General features: G+C 37.0%; 1 protein-coding gene across 1 annotated transcript in view; it reads left to right on the top strand.

Moving 5' to 3' along the window:
- The window catches only part of HMCN1 (hemicentin 1), a 408502-nt gene that overhangs the window by 357449 nt on the left and 33829 nt on the right, over positions 1–17224 (top strand). Inside the window, exons 85-95 of the mRNA XM_023533191.1 lie at positions 3722–3991; positions 4571–4741; positions 4875–5045; positions 8703–8873; positions 9043–9213; positions 9819–9989; positions 10160–10330; positions 13107–13256; positions 13528–13665; positions 14702–14823; positions 15901–16138. Of these exons, the coding sequence (XP_023388959.1) occupies positions 3722–3991; positions 4571–4741; positions 4875–5045; positions 8703–8873; positions 9043–9213; positions 9819–9989; positions 10160–10330; positions 13107–13256; positions 13528–13665; positions 14702–14823; positions 15901–16138 (1944 nt within the window). The remainder of the gene's footprint in view (positions 1–3721; positions 3992–4570; positions 4742–4874; positions 5046–8702; positions 8874–9042; positions 9214–9818; positions 9990–10159; positions 10331–13106; positions 13257–13527; positions 13666–14701; positions 14824–15900; positions 16139–17224) is intronic.

Below are 17224 nucleotides of genomic sequence, written 5' to 3'. Positions count from 1 at the left end.
CTTATTTCATGAATAAGCTCGGTATTTATCGATGAATTTATATATTCTTCATTCACTGAGAAATGCTATAGACAATTTTTACTAATAACAGCTATTTGCCAAACTACCTTTCTGTAAGACTTCAACATTTGAAAAAAAATTTTAAGACTTTAACATTTGATATTTTAAAAATATCTAAGATAGTGTTTTCTCCTCCAGGTTTATTGAAGTATAATTGACAAATAAAATAGTTTATATTTAAAGTGCACAATGTGACGATTTGCTATACATATGTGTCGTGACATGATCACTACAATCAAGTTAGTTAACACACCCATCACCTTTCACCATCACCATTTGTTTTGGTTTGATTTTTTTGGTGAGAACACTTAAGATCTATGCCCTTAGTAAATTTCAAGTATACAGTAGAGTATTAACTATAGTCGCCATGCTGTACATTAGATCTTCAGAATTTATTCATCTTGTAACTGAAAGTTTGCATCCTTTGACCAACATCTCCCCATTTCTCCCACCCCTCAGCCCCTGGCCACCACCAATCTACTCTTTGTTTCTATGAGTTCAACTTTTTTTTTTAAAAAAAGATTCCTCATATAAGTGATACCATATGGTCTCTTGTTTATTTCAATTAATATAGTGCCCTCTGGGTCCATCCATGTTGTCTCAAATAACGAGAGTTCCTTTTTTTAGGGCTGAATAATATTCCTGTGTATACACAGACACACATACACACACACACACACCCCATTTTCTTTATCCATTCATCCATCAAGAGAAGCCTAGGTTGTGTCCATGTCTTGCTAAGTCTGTATTTGTCAAACTATAACCTTGTGGGATGTAATTAAGAAAAAAGGAGAATTCTAGGGTCAAATAAGTCTGAGAAAAAGTAGATTAAACAAAGTTCATTTATTTGTTAAATATACAATGAGCACCCACTGTACGCCAAGCCCTAATTAGGTGTATCAAGTTTCTTTACTGCAGATCTTTTCAGAAATGTTAATCTACTGATGTAAGTTATACATCAACAAGAGGAGGATGTAATATGCCACATTTCCCAAATAAATGTTATTTCTGTGAAACGTCCCTCCCCTCTTTGTTGGGTGGATTGTAGGTAGGGCATAACATAATTAATATCTCCTGGAAAAGTGTTACGCTGACCCCACTTAAGCCAGGCTGCATTAGATCAGCTCTCTTACACATACTGACAGCAAATTCATATAAGTAAATGAGACGTGTTAAAAAAGCCAAAAATACAATTTGCTTAAAATTAAAATTAAAGCACCAGAAGCAATGTCTTCACTGAGTTAAATGCTGATATTTAACTGATCATTATGTGACTACGGGAATTAATTCAGCCTTGAAAGATGTCTATAAGGAATTTTATTGTTGAATTAATTTATGTACAACTGGAAGTGCTCAAATATGGTATCTAAATTAAGATTCTAAGTTTTATTTGACAGGTTTTTTTACCATAATTATGTGAACATGTGAGCTCATTTAGTTATTATGTTGTCATCTACTGTTGAGTGATTAATCTGAGGTATTTACTTTATCCAGCAACAGTTTATTCAATACCTAATGTAATCTGAACACTGGGAGGAAATAAAAGCTCCAGCTCTGAAAGTTCCTAGAGTGAGGTTAATATAAACATCAAGTATGAAGGCAATTGTGTAGGATGATGTGGGCGTTTATATGAATAAAGCATTAATGACTCTCACTGAGAGTTTCAAACTTCACATGAAATAATTCCTTTTGTGAAAGACAACATGTCAGTAATACCTTCACATAAAATACTAGCGTATTGGTATCACAATAAAACACATTTTACTTCTATTTTTGTTTTATGTTCTATTATTCCAGATACATTTCTCTATTCAAAATATGCAGCCACCACCCTGAATTATCTGATATTCATTACCTCTCATTGAGCAAATCATTCCCACCTTTCAATTCAATCCTACTAAAACACTGCTTTCATCCCATGTTTTTTCAAGAATATACAAACTCCCCTTTGCTTACCTATTCAAATGTAAATCTTTCCGATTTTCTTTGAAGATGTTAACCAAATATATAAAACCTTGTATACTATAGGGCGAATCATCCTTTCAAAGCTAAATCCATCTCCATACTATCTGCTCTCCAGGTAGGCTCCCTTCTTTTATATATATATATATATATATATATATATATATATATATATATATATATACACACACACACACACACATAATCTTACCCATTTTTGAAAGCCAGTCAAGCTTCTCGTCCCCCATGAAGTCTTTCACATTCTATCTTTCTCAGTCTGTAAACCAGTATAAAGATAAACATTCTGCAGGTTTATATAACTCCTTTTACATTCTTCTCAATGACTTCACTTGAGCAGCTATCATCCACTATAGATACTATTAACCTCTCCCTCCTCTCAAAACTCCTTCCTTTGGTTGCCAGGATACTTTCTTACTGCCTCAGTGATCAGTTTTTAATATCATTTATAGCTTTGTTTTCCATCCATATCTTAAATAATGATGTTGCAATGGTTTTTGTCTGTGTCCCTCTTCCTCTTATTTTAAACTCGTTTCTGAAGCCATCTTACCTACTCATGAAAGACTCACAAATCTATAGTTCTAGCCCATGACATTAATCTGAGCTCTAAATATGAATATTCTCTTTCCATCTAGACATCTTTACATCAATATCCCACAGATAACTCAAGCTCAGCAGTTCTAAATAGTTGCAAATCATCATTTCTTACCCTCCCAATAAATCTGTTATTCCTCCTGTGTTCTATTGAATTGTCCAAAATATACTGTATTGCCCAAGTCAAAACCCTGTTGTCATCAATTCCTCTCTTTGCTCCATACCATTCAATGACAAAGTCCTACCATTCCTACTTTTTAAATAATTCTTGAATGTCTTCTTTTTCTTCTCCATTTCAAGTGGCATGCTTTTGTTGGATTTATTAAGCTACTGTTGTCTATGTTTCCGTATCACCACACATTTACCTACTCTATACTAAATTTTATTATACATATTCTCTTACTTAATTCTGTAGGTGTATTATAGGACAGCTAAATAATTTGCTACTTCTCTGTCTTATCAGTGGGCCAAGAGCTCCTCGAGACTAGAAGTTATATCTGTTACCTCTGTACCCTCAGCATCTAACACAATGCCTAGCAAATAGTAGGCTCTCAATATATGTTATTTGAATAAAAGAATGATGAACAGTAATGAAAGAATAAATTAATAATGACTCCATCTCAAAAATGTTGTAAGGGGAAGAAATTAATATTTACTATGTAAAACACAGACAAAACCAGCAATGATAACAATAGTACTAATAATATTGTGTGTCTACCTCGTGGAAGAGCTGTGCTTACATCATCTCAGTGGAGTCTAACAAGAATTCTCTGAATTGGCACCATTTTTAAGGATACAGGGCTCAGAGAGGTACTAAGGAGTAGAGGCAGAATTTGAATTCAGAAAACATGACTCCAGAGCCCATGCTCTGGGCTAATCTACTTATGAATTTAAAAATTTTTGACATTTACTGAACAAATCAGAGCTCTGAAAATTTTATCACTGGCAATAACTTTCTTAGTAGTTGAGAGGCTACGGTATTTTATAAACAAATTAGCCTTTTCAAATAATGTTACTGAATAATATTGATAAAAATGTTGATATAACTCCACAAAAACTAAGAACCACGATGTGCTTTTTTCCGTAGGTCCTCCCATTATCACTCTTGAACCTGTAGAAACTGTTGTTAATGCTGGCAGCGAAGTCATATTGAATTGTCAGGCAACTGGAGAGCCTCATCCAACCGTTGTGTGGTCCCGTCAAGGGCACTCTATCCCCTGGGATGACCGAGTTAATGTGTTGCCCAACAACTCATTGTATATTGCTGCTGCTCAGAAAGAAGATACATCTGAATATGAATGTGTTGCTCGCAACTTGATGGGTTCCGTCCTTGTCAGAGTGCCGGTCACAGTCCAGGGTGAGTGTGATCAGAGGGACATTCATATTAAGCATCACCTGGGACAACTCAAATCATAAAAGTTGTTAAACATCTTAGTCCGAGTCTCCTTTATCTTCAGGATACTTCTAGATGATGGAGCTAGGCCAAAATCTCATCAGAATTTACAGACCAAAGGGACTAAAACAATACAGATTAGAGTTGAAAAAGACCAAGTTAATAAATAATTAGAAATCCCAAACGGAATTTTCGATTGAAAAGCGAGTCAAATTTATTCTCAGAAATCGATGCATATATTTTGCTTTAAAGAATGACTTATATCCAAATGGTAAACAGTATATAACTTTCTTGGTTGCTAGCTCCTTCAGCAGCCATATCCAAGGGAGTCAGAATCAGAGCTGAGAAGTTCTAGTTAACAGAAGTTCTTCTCTCATGCTTAGATGTTAATTTTACCATAAAGGAGAACTTCCACAAGCAATTTCTCAGCAGTTATAGATTTAGCTCTAGACCCAGCGCATATCTTAAATGAAATCCGACTTGCTTTTTTTTTTTTTTTTTAATTTACTAAAACAGAGACAAAGTACAATGTTTTATTTGCAGTTCATGGTGGATTTTCCCAGTGGTCGGCCTGGAGATCCTGCAGTGTCACTTGTGGAAAAGGCGTCCAGAAGAGGAGCCGTCTGTGCAACAACCCTTTTCCAGCCAATGGTGGGAAGCCTTGTCCAGGGTCAGATTCCGAAGTGCGAAGCTGTCAGCATAAGCTGTGTCCAGGTACACCTCTTTATTAGACGGATAGGCGTGTGTTTAATAGATACTCACTTCCATTCCCTAACTATGAATCCTCTCAGTATTAGTCCTTTCAATTGAAATGTATCTGATGGTGTAATGTATCACCTTTGTGTAGTGGATGGCAGCTGGTCAGAGTGGAGCCCTTGGGAAGAATGCACAAGGAGCTGTGGACGCGGCAATCGAACCAGGGCCAGAACTTGCAATAATCCATCAGCTCAGCATGGCGGGCGGCCATGCGAAGGGAGTGCCGTGGGAATAATCATGTGCAACATTAGGCCCTGCCCTGGTGAGAACCCACCGATGAGTAACACTTTCATATTTTAACTCCTGTGGAGGGGTTATAATTACCTTTTCTTCCTCATGGTGAAAAGATGTTACGGCCTCTACCTTGAAATGTATTCATTCTCCATGTTCTTGCTTCTGTCTCATGGATAAATTTGTAGAGGAATGACATTAATCAGTGTTAAGTAAAATGCCTGACTTAAATGAACATGTTAAAAGGCTCCAAACTGCGGCACATTTTTAATCATGTAGAGAAAACATAAGTAATTACAAAGTCATAAAATTTTAGAGGTAACGAGGACCTTCAGGTGAGAAAAATAAAGCCTGGAGAGATTAAAAAGATGTTCCTAGAAACACACAATTAGTGAAGGCTAAAATAAAAATAGCTACCATTGACTAAACACCTATCATGTGCTAAGAACCATGCTAGGTGCTTTATATACATGTTGTTGACTTTGTGACACAACCCTATAGCACAGGTATTTTAGGATTCTTTCAAATGAAAGTGACAAATCAAACTTAAATAAACTTAAGTAGAAAACTTCTACTTTCATGTATGATTGAATCCAAGGATTTGGCCAATGTTTTTACCAGCATGTTTTCCATCTCTCATCTCTGCTTTCCTCTCTTTGGCTTTGTTCTTCTTTAAACTCTTTCCATGTGGTGGAAAAAATGACTGCTGGCAGCTACTGGCTCACAGGGGCCTTATAATCTAAGGCCTCAGAGGCAAAAAGTTCCTCTCTCTCTCTCAGAATCCATATCAGCCTGAGAAAGAACCCTGTTTGATTTTATTTAGATTCCATGCCCACCTCTGAACTCCAGTTCAGGAGAACGATACTTTGATAACCAGCTTAGGCAACTTACCCATTCTGTGCTCAAGGCACTGTTCTAATTGCTAGAATGAGAATGGTAAACAAACAATATCATACAGAAAAAACTCAGAGTTGAAACGATACAACATCACAGAGAGAGACACCAAGAGAGGGATGTTGACAGACCAAAATGAGATAGTTATCCACTACATGGGGTATTGCATCCTATTGTACAGACAAGCAAACTAAAATTCAGAAAATATATGATAATTAATTCACCGAGGTTACATAGCTAGTAAAAAGTGAATCAAGGATTTGAACCCAGGTCAATCTGTTCATTCCCAAGCCTATTTGCTTAGATCCTGGGTATCTCGAGTTGCATTTCCGAGCTAACATTACATTACAAACATAAAAGACTGTCATGAAGTCTTAAAGAACATAAACCAAAAGCCAAAATTGTTTTTTTCTAATCTTGAAGAATTAGAAAGCTAATTATAGTAGCATAATATATCATAGTAAAAAGAGCCAGAAATACCTGATTACAGCAATCTTTGTGCAGTGTGTCAACTATGATATCTACATAATGACAATCTAAATGGTGTTTATAAATGTTCTCGATTCCTTGAATACTTCCTTCCTTTCTGGTGCAAATTGATATTTTAGGCTTACAGTGTACTTTTCCTGCCACAGTTAGACTAGTGTTTTTAAATGGCCAATCCTCCCCCTAAGAAAGACTGGTATTTTCTGGAATGGGCCATTCTGCTGCCTCTTAAGAATCATTGTCATTATGTATCTTTACAGAATACTTAAAGAATGAACATTTTTTAAAGTGTCTTTCTGAAAATCATTGAGAACTTTGAGTAAAGAATGGCCACACTAACTCATAGGTCACACATATGTCGTGTGTCCTGCACTGTTCCAAGCATCTTTCATCTATAAACTCATTATTCTTCACCCTAATCCTAATGAGGCAGGCTCCTTTATTATCCACATATTGCAGACTATGAACTAGGCACACAGAAGCCCAGTAACTCATCTAGGATTTCAGTTACTAAGGGCAAAGGCTTTATTCGGTCTCAGGGCTCGTGGTCCAGGCTCCCTGCTCCTTAGCGCTGTGCTCTATCGCCTTTTCAGAATCAGAACTGCAACATCGTGTAACAGCGAATTCACCTGTTACACTTTGCATTTTTTTTATACATTAATTCCTCCATAATTGTCTTCTTTGGTATTAAATACCATGGTGTTTTAAGCCTTTTCTGGTTTATATTAGCATTCTCCCTTTTTCTTGTTATCATTCCATTAATATAGAAGAAACATTTCAACTTATAACATTTTATGTCATGAAGTTCAGTTCTGCTTAAGGTTTTCTGTATTGATTAAAAAATAAAAGATTTTCAGCTAAAAACCTCTATTTATATATAATAGAAACTATATCGATAATAAATGAATAAGCATCACCCAGTTGTAATCCTCCAATAAAAAAATGCATCTAAAAAAATGCATATAAGAGTTTATATTGTAAGGTGTGGGCTTTTGTTAACCAACAGCCTTAAAAATCGAATATATGAAAATAATGGGAACAGCAGAACTTTTTAAATCACATAGTCCAGATATAAGGACTGTGAACATCAACAACCCGAATCAATAAAGAAGTAGTTTTGAGCAATATCTGCTATAGATTTAAAGGCTTTCTTCTTTCTTTTTAAGTTTACTCAAATACATTTTAGTGCAAATTCTTGTTAGCTAAAATAAATTTGTCTGACTGTGTTTTCCTGTATCTACAAAGTACAAGGATATGTAGTCAACTCGATTAGAGAACAGTTAATGAAAAGAAAATGCAAGAAAATTTTAAAATATCTTCTAAACAAAGCAGTTAGATGATAATTTCATTTCTTAGGTTTCAACTCACTCTTTTGGTGTCTTATAGGTTGTTAAAAGATTATTTAGACACAGATCTTAAGGCCCTATTTTGGTCAATATCTTGGTTAAACTGGGTGACCACAAAAACGTACTTTATGAACCCCACATAGAGAAATTACCCTACAAGCACAAGTATCACCTGACACCTATTTATACATAAGAGAAACCATAACGCTGAGCCTCAGCCCATGCCCCTGGTGAGGAACATAAGCCTGTTCAGCCCTGTGCTCAGATTGCATAATATGTTAGTTACCAAATGGAAGGCCTTAATGTCACTCCTTGGGAGATACTGGTCAGTTTTTTTCCTCCTGTTTCGGAAGCAGGTGAGTGCGTTATTCAGAACTTTTAATTCATGAACATCATTATGTAATGGAGAAAAAATTTTCAAAGACTTAACTGTGCAAATTACTTTTTCGTCAAAATATCCAAGTACATTTTTAAACATAGAACAAGGTCAGGCTTAAAGATGTGCTCTTGCAGCCTGAGGTACAAGTTTTCACTGTGGAAACCGTGGGTGGTCCATACCCCCGTCCCGATCCGTCACACAGCCTGGCTCCAAAGCTTCTGGTCCCTTCCACTTTCCCCAGAGCACAGACAAGTACTTACCTAGCATTTAAAAACTCAGATTGTGTTTACATATGGTAGTTTAATTAAATTTTATTTTAATAAAAAAAAGCCCTTTGCATAATTTTAAGCATTTATTTTGGCATTAGGCAGCCTCTGAGTTTCCCTACAGACACTAATTCCCATGAAAATCTAAACAGAAGGAGAAAGGAAGAACATCATTTATGTTTTCTTTGGTTCAGTTTCAATTAGTTTAGAGTCTGGACTGATTTAACTCATTATTGAGTTAATTTACTTGTATAATTTTGTTTCATTAACAAACATCGTTCTGTGACTTGAAACTCTGTCTCTTGGAATATTTGTAGTTCATGGAACATGGAGCACTTGGCAGCCTTGGGGTGTATGCAGCAAAAGTTGTGGGAAAGGTACCCAGACAAGAACAAGACTGTGCAACAACCCACCACCATCGTTTGATGGATCCTACTGTGATGGAGCAGAAACACAGATGCAAGTGTGCAATGAAAGACACTGTCCAGGTAAGAGAAATACAGTGTCTATACCCTTAATGAACATCTACCTCTTATCTAGGTAGTATGTCAATAAGAATCAATGTCAATAAGAACATCACTCAGCCTAACAATGCCCAGAGTTTCACCTGCTCGTTTTCAAGTAGTAACAGAGCACATATGTTTTTCCTTAATCCAGTTGATGGCAAGTGGGCCACTTGGGCCAGTTGGAGTACCTGTACCGTGTCCTGTGGAGGAGGTGCCAGACAGAGAACAAGGGACTGCTCCGATCCTGTTCCACAGTATGGAGGAGGCAAATGTGAAGGGAGTGATGTCCAGAGTGATTTTTGCAATAGTGACCCTTGTCCAAGTGAGTGTTGGAAATAGTGAGTCAACATTATACTTTCTTAAAGTTCCATTATGGCTTGAAGTCCTTAAAGTTATATATTCTGTTGCTTGATTCATCTGCCTTTGGTTTAGGATATCAAAATGTTGTATGGTTGCTGTGATGTCTATATAATACATAGATATCATTGATTTGCTCTGTCCTATTTCATTTGCTCTGTAGGACCAGCTGCAGAGCACAAGGATGAGGGCACTCTTTCATGCTAACTATTAATGATGTTGATAATCCCTTTACGGAGGCAAACAGACTGCTCTTTGCCTTAATTCAGTCGCCAGCTAGATGCTTAGAGACTAGCAGCATCTGAATCCACTGTATCTTGAATGTTATAGCCTTGACTCATTAGGAGCAAAGACTTGGTCTCATTCATATCCTTCAGCTCAAGGAACATGAAAAGACTCAATAAATTTATATTAAATGGAATCGCACAATCACTGGGATGTAAACCCAGTTTCTGGTCAAAACATCAGCTTATGGATCAATGTGTTTCTTTTCAGTTCCCGGGGAGCGTGTTCTCATACTTTTTGGATGAATGTCATTGATAGCACTTGTCCAATGGTTCTGTGTTGCAGCTCATGGTAACTGGAGTCCCTGGAGCGGCTGGGGAACGTGCAGTCGGTCGTGTAATGGAGGGCAGATGCGGCGGTACCGCACGTGTGACAACCCTCGGCCCTCCCATGGAGGAAGAGCTTGTGGGGGGCCAGACTCCCAGATCCAGAGATGCAACACTGACATGTGTCCTGGTGAGCTTTCCAACTCCTGGCAGTGGAACGAGTAAAGCATTTTATTTTGTGTTCATTGTGGCAGCCCCCTCATTTCAGATCTTAAAATGAAAGTCACGTGGGCAGGGTCACCCTAACCGTAAATTTTAAGACTGATCTGTTACTATTGACCATTTCATCCTTTTTCACAGTGGATGGGAGTTGGGGACACTGGCATAGCTGGGGATTGTGTTCTGCTTCTTGCGGAGGAGGTGAAAAGACTAGAAAACGGCTGTGCGACAATCCAGAGCCATCTAAAGGTGGTCGCCCCTGCCCAGGAGACGCTACTCAGGTGTCCAGATGCAATGTGCAAGCATGCCCAGGTAAGCAATGGCGTTAGACTCGGGCAGAACCATTGCCGGCACATTTACAGCCTTTCTGCAAATTGAAAAAGAGTGTCTCCCTGAGCCCACAAATTACAAAACAGTATCAACTGTGGAAAGAAGGTTTAGGAAAAATGCACTTTTCCCCCTCTAGTTGGTGCAGCTCTACACTAAAACTCATGCTGGATTTTAGCCTCTGCTTGTTCCCTTCCAGGCTCCCTTGTCAAAGGACATGGTCTTCAGAGCTGTAAATACCAGTCCTAGGCTTGGGGTGGTGAAAAGGCGTGGAAGAGCAGGGAGAGCCAGGCTGAGACTCCAGGCTGAAAAATGAGTGTGGGGCCGAAATGGAATGTCTACCAGAAATACACAATTGGAGGCTGTTATTTCGCAGATGGAAATATGGAGGACGATAGTGTGGAACATAAAATAGAGGCCATTTCTGTTCCAGGAAAAAGATTAGGGGAGAGTTCAACTACCATAACTCCAGTCATGCTGCATGGCCAGATATTGTAAGTAATGTAAAAATTCAGAAGGAACAAAGTCGGAATTCTAAAACTCATGGAAAGGGTTTTCTGGAGTCGTAAGAAATGGGGAATAAAACTAAGGGTACTTGTTTCAGAAGACAGACTTTCTAAGGGCTATAAGAAGACCAAAAATAACAGTCTCACATTATTGAAGTGTTGAGAAACCACTGACTTTCCAAAGCTTTAAGGTTGCTTTACAAATAAAGTGTCCCTGGAAACCAAGAAGGCCCAAAGAAGAAAGGAATCACATGAAAAGATTTATGCATTATTCATGGCAGCTAAGACATGGGAACAACGGAAGTGCCCTTCAGTAGATGATTCGATAAAGATGATGTGGTACCTATATACAATGGAATATAACTCAGCCATGAGAAAAGATGAAATACTGCCATTTGTAACAACGTAGGTGGATCTTGAGATTATCATGCTGAACGAAATAAGTCATACAGAAAAAGTTGAGAACCATATGATTTCACTTATATGTGAGATCTAAAACTGAAAGCAAATGAACAGGACAAAAAAACAGAGATTCATGGACATGGACAACAGTTTAGTGGTTACCAGACAGAAGTAGAGGAGGGTGAAGGTAGGTTAGGGTAAAGGGGGTCAAATCTATGGTGACAGAAGAAAATTTAACTTTGAGGGATGAACGCACAATGCAGTATACATATAATGTATTATTGAATTGTATACTTGAAACCTATATAATTTTATTAACCAATGTCTCTCCAACAAATTTAATAGAAGAAAGTAAAATAAAACAAAAATAAAGAACATAACAGAAAATTTTTAAAAATTATGGGATCTAGACAAGCTAGAAGGGTAAGTGTCTATCAGTCAACTGCTCAGCAATTCTTCTCAACATGTCAACTGATTACCAAGGATTTTGAAGCTCTAACATGTAGGCATGGTGACAATTCTAGTTTCAGTTAAGGCATTTTGTCATTCAACCTCTGGTGGTACAAGGGACCCAGTGACAGAAGAAAGTCTAAATAGACAATTTGGATTATAGAGTTTAGCAGAAAGTTTCGAGGATTCCAACTAGGTAGCCAGTACTGGGAGACATCTGTAGAACACTAGGACTCAAATTCCTCTGTGAGGCAAGAGAACCAACAACACTAATAAAGTGATGCAAATTAAAGTGACGAAATACTGTACTTACTGATTTTTCTGAGATTGAATACAGTCATATTTTTCCCTTTATGTAATACATGATAACATTATCTGAAACACCTAGTGATTGTTTTAAAATATATTCAATTAAAAGGCATCGAATAATGAATATATATGAATTTCAGTATAAGCTGTTTTCCAATATGTTTCTCTCCTAACAAAGCATGCAGTTCATTTAAGAAACAGTCTTTGACCACCTCTTCTGTGTTAGTAAGCTGTAATTTTGTTGAACAATGGAAAGAACACATAAAATTATTATAGAGATACTTTTTAAAAATTTTTATCATTTTTCAACCTGATTGTGTTGGTATGAATTTTGCTGCACTATTAAAAATACAGTATCCTTCTTGAATTTTTCTCAAGTTAAGCATTTTCCAATATATAATGTGAAGAACTTGATAAGCCCTTGGTCTGGAGCCCATGTTCACAATACCCCTTACATGTGCCACTTTTATGTTGACAGTAACCTATCAGAAGGCTTAAGAGCTGTTTTGTTGGTGAGCCCACCTTTCCCTCTCTGCTCCCATGAAGGAGGCAATATATAAAAGAGCGTGGCTTTTGATGCCAACCACATCTGTGTTCGTATCCTCATCCCAGCAATATAGTGATGGGAAAGTCACTTGATTTCTCTGAACTTTACTTACTCTGCAACTGTGCCTATTTAAAACTACCTTACAGGATTTTGATAGTATTAAGAGTTAACACACCTTAAGAGCTTACCATAGTGCATGACGTGCTCAATAAGCTCTCATTATTATCATCATTTCATCACCATCAACAAACACACACTTTATTTTGGCTTTGAGACTGGATACTGATTGTATTCTTTGGATTGTGAAATAATGTTATGATGTGCATAGATTGGAAGGATCCTAGATTTATGTGGGATGATGAGTGTTACATGAGAGTAGAATGTTTTGAAAGCTTATTTATTACACTCTTAAATTCAGATGTCATATGATCTTTTTAAAAGTTTGAGAGAAGACTTGTAGCATCTTTGAATACTGGCCTTCTTTTCTAACATGTAATGTTGATGAAATTATTTCCTTATCCAGAAATGTTTTTCCTTTCCCCAATAGGTGGGCCCCAGCGAGCCAGAGGAAGTGTTATTGGAAATATTAATGATGTTGAATTTGGAATTGCTTTCCTTAACGCCACAGTAACAGATAGTCCTACCTCTGATACTAAGATAATACATGCCAAAATTACCAATGTACCTCGCAGTCTTGGTAAGTCTCTTTGCCTGTAAAAGTTGTTAATAAGCCTATTTTTAAAAACCGGTACATATTGTTCTTCATCTTATTATCTCACTTAAAATTTCTAGAGGATGCTACTACTGAAGGATCCATATAATAGTCCTTAAAGACATATGTGATACTAGCATGTATTTTGTTATTTTTCAAGCTTATTTGGGATTCATCCTTATGCATAACATGCTTCAAAGACAGTAATAACAATGAACTATAAATATTGTGCTTTGTCACCTTCTTTGTCCTTTAGGCTCAGCAATGAGAAAGATAGTTTCCATTTTAAATCCCATTTATTGGACAACAGCAAAGGAAATAGGAGAAGCAGTCAATGGCTTTACCCTCACCAATGCAGTCTTCAAGAGAGAAACCCAAGTGGAATTTGCAACTGGTTAGTGCCAGCTGAACTTAATATTCTGTTACTATAAAAAATATGATAGCTTTAAAAGTTAGTAGTTAAGAAAAATACATTGTATGTTCCCACAGAGAATAATTTCAAAGATTTTGATGTAATCTTATCATAAATACTAAAAAAGCAATTTCATAGTTTCCTGTAAATTTTTGCTAACATGGGTCTCTAAGGGGCCATGTGTTTTCAAACAGCATAGTGATTTTATACCTCCAAACTTTTCTCATATTTTCTCTGTATTTTCTTCTTAAATCCTTAGAAAGGGTTTTAAAGGCCAGAGTAGGAAAATGAGTCATTGCTCTTAATTAAAGGCTTTTGTCTATGAACCTGAGATTCAATTAGAATACTTTATAGAGATTCTTTATCGAAAAGATGGAAATAAAACAAGCAGATGCAAAGGCTTTTTGCTTTATCCTTCGTCTTGATGAATATGTATTAGCTATTCATGGCTCTTTGCAAGTACATACAGGTTTTTATAGACCTTCATTTCAAGCCTCCTCAAAGGTGGTCAGCCTCAGTGGTGGTGATCTTTAAGGAAGAAGCACCGACGGAGGGCACAGCTTTAAACAACCCAGGGTTTCTTCACCACCATCCACTTACTAAGATGCCCCTTTGCTACATCTTGAAACATTGGAAAGAACAAAACCGTGTGACCAGACTCGTGGTTATTTCCAATCTGCCTGGTGAAGCTGTCTGTCCTTTCTCAGAGGCAATCCATTTTTGTGGAACTGCCCTGCTATTGCTTGTGATTTTAAAGTGTGGAATCCTTCACATAATCATATGCTACCTTTTTACTACATAAAAAGAGATTTTAGAACAAAAATCAAAAGTCTAACCTTAATTTGGGGACTAAATGCTGATTTAATTTTCTCATTGTCTATATCTATTCAAGCTTTAAACAAAGCTTTTTTATTTAAGCAAAATAACACAGCTGAACTGGAATGTAAGGTAAATCTACCCTATGCTTACACAAACCATATAGTTTCTGCTGTTAAAATGAATGTGTTGTAATTCCCAGGAGAAATCTTACGGATGACTCACATTGCTCGGGGCTTGGATTCCGATGGCGCTTTACTGTTAGATATTGTTGTGAGTGGCTATGTCCTACAGCTCCAGTCACCTGCTGAAGTCACTGTAAAGGTAAAATGTCAGGATAATTCGCGTTTGCTGTTTATTGGAATAATGGTAAGAGTAGGAGTCAGAGAATCATAGAGAGAGCGCAGAGAACTTGTGTAGTTTGCCTTGTTTACTTTAGGGAGTAAATGTATAAATCACTGAGGTTGCAAATGGCTATCTGGTCTTTGTTTACAATAGCCAAGACGTGGAAACAACCTAAATGTCCGTCGATGGATGAATGGATAAAAAAGATAAATGATTGCCATTTGCGATGATACGGATTGATCTTGAGCGTATTATGCTAAGTGAAATAAGTCAATGGAGAAGGACAAAAACCATATGATTTCACTTACTTGTGGAATATAAAATGAAAAATAACAAATAAACTAATATAAAAAAAAAAAAACCTCACAGATACAGACAACAGAATGGTGGTTACCAGTGGGGAAAGGGGTTGGGGACAGGGTGAAATGGATAATGGGGATCAAATACCAGGAAAGGAAGGAGACTAGATTTTGGATGGGAAGCACACAATAGAGTACACAGATGTCAAATTATAATTTTGTACATCTGAAAGTTATATAATGTTATTAACCAACGTTACCCCAGTAAGTTTAATTTTAAAAAAATCCTCAGGGGCAAGTCTTTGCAAACTCTTAGTGCTTTTATCAGGACCTGTTTATCAGGACCAATCACTGCTATGTTCATTTAAGTTATTTGTTTAATTTGTTTAATTTTCTACAAAGAAAATACTAATTCTTGCATAAAGGTTTTTGTGTATCACCCAAAGTTTCTGAAATTAAAGAGTAATATCAATCACCCTTTCACATCTTCTCTTTACTCCTGACCTACAACTTTGAGTCCTTTATTAAACTGTAATTTATGACAGTAAAATTATGAAATTAATGTAGTAATTAAAAGGTTCAAACTTTATTTCCTGAACACTACTGTACAATTACAGTTTTATCTAGAACTATATATATTTTAGCACCCAAGGCTTTTTTTTTCTTTTTGCTTTTCTTCTTTCCTCCTTCCCCCCCGCCCCCAAATTAAAACCAGGATGAGCCATGCCAATCCTCAAATCCATATTGTCCTCCTTAGGATTACACAGAAGACTACGTTCAAACAGGCCCTGGGCAGCTGTACGCCTACTCAACCCGGCTGTTCACCATCGATGGCATCGGCGTCCCGTACACATGGAACCACACAGTATTCTATGACCAGGCACGGGGAAGAATGCCTTTCTTGGTAGAAACGCTTCACGCATCCTCTGTGGAATCCGACTACAACCAGTTAGAAGAGACATTGGGTTTTAAAATTCACGCTTCAATTTCGAAAGGTAATTTGGTTGAAGGAAAGTCCAGATATAGCCAAAAGAGTAAAAGAATTGCATTGGTGCCATTCAAAATAAGAATATTAAGGCATAGAACAAACACGATGACATTAGGTTATTCGTGTATGTTGTCTGTTTTGTGGTAGTTAAGCCCTGTGGTTAAGCCAGTGCAGTAGGGGTTCTGATACATTTGTTTTACTAAGGCGCTTCTTCATATAGCATAGTGGAGTTGTTATTCTATTACAAATGCTCAGAGAGGTTTAAAAGTATATACTCTGTCAGAATGATTTTTTTGGAGGTAATGAAGACCACTTATTCTTGTTCTGAATTTTATATTTTGTCAAAGAAGTTTTTAAATTCCTGAAATTGAACGTCAAGGTGTATCTTAACCTAAACTAGTCCAAAAAAAAGTTTCCCATCGTTTAAAAGCAATGCAGCAGTAATCAGGATTCTAACTGTCATTTTTCGTTCCCAGCGGTTATAATTTTGAACCACTTTTCACTTTCCAAGCAGAGTTCTACAACCCTTGATCTCAGCAGGCTTCCTATGCTCTGTGGGTCTTTGACGTGTGTGTATCTTGAGGTTTCCTTTCCCGCCATATGGATCATCATGACAGTTAGCATTCCATGGGGTTTTGATGGTAGGAAATACTCGCATGTAGTTACATAGTAGACACTGTTTGAATGACTTTAACTTTGAACTTTCGAGTTTCTGAGTACACTTAAAATGACTCATTGGCCTTGTACGTGTATATGTTTTGCTCTGTACTGGCTTTCCTAAAATAGATCCAAGTAGATTTTAAACAGCATCGTTTTGTTCTATCATACATTAAATTCTTATTCTTACCACTTACTCCTAGTTCCCTCCATTGTGGGTAGGACTGTTTTCTTCTTCAGTCAGAACTGCTTCATTACATTTGAGATCATTGTAATCTAGGAGTAAGCATTCATATTTTTTAAGATAATCACAGGTTCCCGAAGCCTCATAGCCAGTGGAGCCCATAGCCCCACATCTCCACCCACATGTCACCACCAGCACCTCGTTTTACTTTTGTCACCATGACCAGGTCACTCAGACGAAAAAGAAAAGAGC

This window comes from Pteropus vampyrus, unplaced genomic scaffold (genome assembly GCF_000151845.1).
Source record: "Pteropus vampyrus isolate Shadow unplaced genomic scaffold, Pvam_2.0 Scaffold98, whole genome shotgun sequence".
Lineage (NCBI taxonomy): Eukaryota > Metazoa > Chordata > Mammalia > Chiroptera > Pteropodidae > Pteropus > Pteropus vampyrus.
Note: the sequence above shows the minus strand (reverse complement) of the source record. Positions and strands in the feature narration are given on the sequence as shown.